The sequence below is a fragment of the Emiliania huxleyi genome (genome assembly GCF_000372725.1).
Source record: "Emiliania huxleyi CCMP1516 unplaced genomic scaffold EMIHUscaffold_64, whole genome shotgun sequence".
Lineage (NCBI taxonomy): Eukaryota > Haptophyta > Isochrysidales > Noelaerhabdaceae > Emiliania > Emiliania huxleyi.
Genome location: NW_005197198.1, coordinates 173,350 through 174,448, shown reverse-complemented (window position 1 = coordinate 174,448; position 1,099 = coordinate 173,350). Strand labels below are relative to the sequence as shown.

General features: G+C 66.9%; 1 protein-coding gene across 1 annotated transcript in view; it reads right to left on the bottom strand.

The window, feature by feature from the left end:
- EMIHUDRAFT_465146 (hypothetical protein) overlaps positions 1-1,099 on the bottom strand; it is a gene marked incomplete at both ends in the record, with an annotated part of 7,513 nt that overhangs the window by 4,657 nt on the left and 1,757 nt on the right. Inside the window, 2 exons of the mRNA XM_005763241.1 lie at positions 22-108; positions 900-992. Coding sequence (XP_005763298.1) covers positions 22-108; positions 900-992 — 180 coding nt within the window. The remainder of the gene's footprint in view (positions 1-21; positions 109-899; positions 993-1,099) is intronic.

Sequence of the window (1,099 nt, the reverse complement as noted above, 5' to 3'; positions counted from 1 at the left end):
CGGGGTGGGGTGACAGTGCACCTCGTTTGCGAAGCCCCAGAAGAGGAGCGAGACGACGACAGAGCCCCACATGTTCGCGAGCAGGTAGAAGAGAGAGTATGTCCAGTTCTGGCACACCGCGATCGGAGCGGCGAAGCCGGCGGGCAGGGCGGCGGCCAGCTTGGACGCAAACGCAACCTGTCGAGGACGCGTCGTGGGCGTGTCGTGGGCGTGTCGTGGACGTGTCGCGGACATGTCGTGGACATGTCGTGAACTGTGCCGTGGGCGAGTGCACGGCGGTGCAAGCGGGAGGCGTGTCGGAGGTGTGTGGGAGGAGGCGTCGTGAGGTGACTGTGAGGTGACTGTGAGGTGACTGTGAGGTGACTGTGAGGTGTCTGGGGAAGCGTCTAGGAAGCGTCTAGGAAGTGTCTCGGAAGTATCGGAGAGGCGTCTCGGAAGTGTCTCGGAAGCGTCACCGGGTGGAGGAGGCCGGCAGAGACGAGCGGGTAGATGAGCCAGCCGAAGGCGCCGAAGAAGGCGAGGAAGGTGGAGAGGACGGTGTAGAAGAGGGCCTGGGGCGCCATCCGGTTCGCCAGCGCAGAGTACAGCACTGTGAAGGCCACTGCGCCGGGTTGAGGTGAGGTGAGGTGAGGTGAGGTGAGGCGAGGGGCGGTGACACAAAGGTGGCGGGGCAAGGGCCAGGGCTGCCCTCGCATCTCCCCGCCCGGACGCGGGCAGGGGCTGGCACGGCGTTCAAAGTGCAAGGCCCGGTGCGCGTGTGTCCGGTGGTGCGCGTGGGGCGAGCAGACCGTGGCGTGGCCTCCGAGCCGGCGTCTAGCTGGTGATACGGTGTTTGCTCGCCTCCCCTGGGACCCCGTGTTGCGTGTCTGGCGGCCAGTGTGCTGTCATGATTTCGACACCCCGAGGCTGTGCTGTTGTGTGAGCGTGCCTGCGCCCGGCAGGTTGACCCACGTCTTGAGGAAAGGGATCGCCTCGGCAGAGGAGCCGGGCGCCTGCGCGGGGCGGGGAGTAGGGTGGGGCGGGACGGGGCCGTCGAGTCGAGAGGGGGAGAGACAGCCGAGGCTCGAGAGCCAGAGTGGAGACGAGGGAGAGAGGGCGT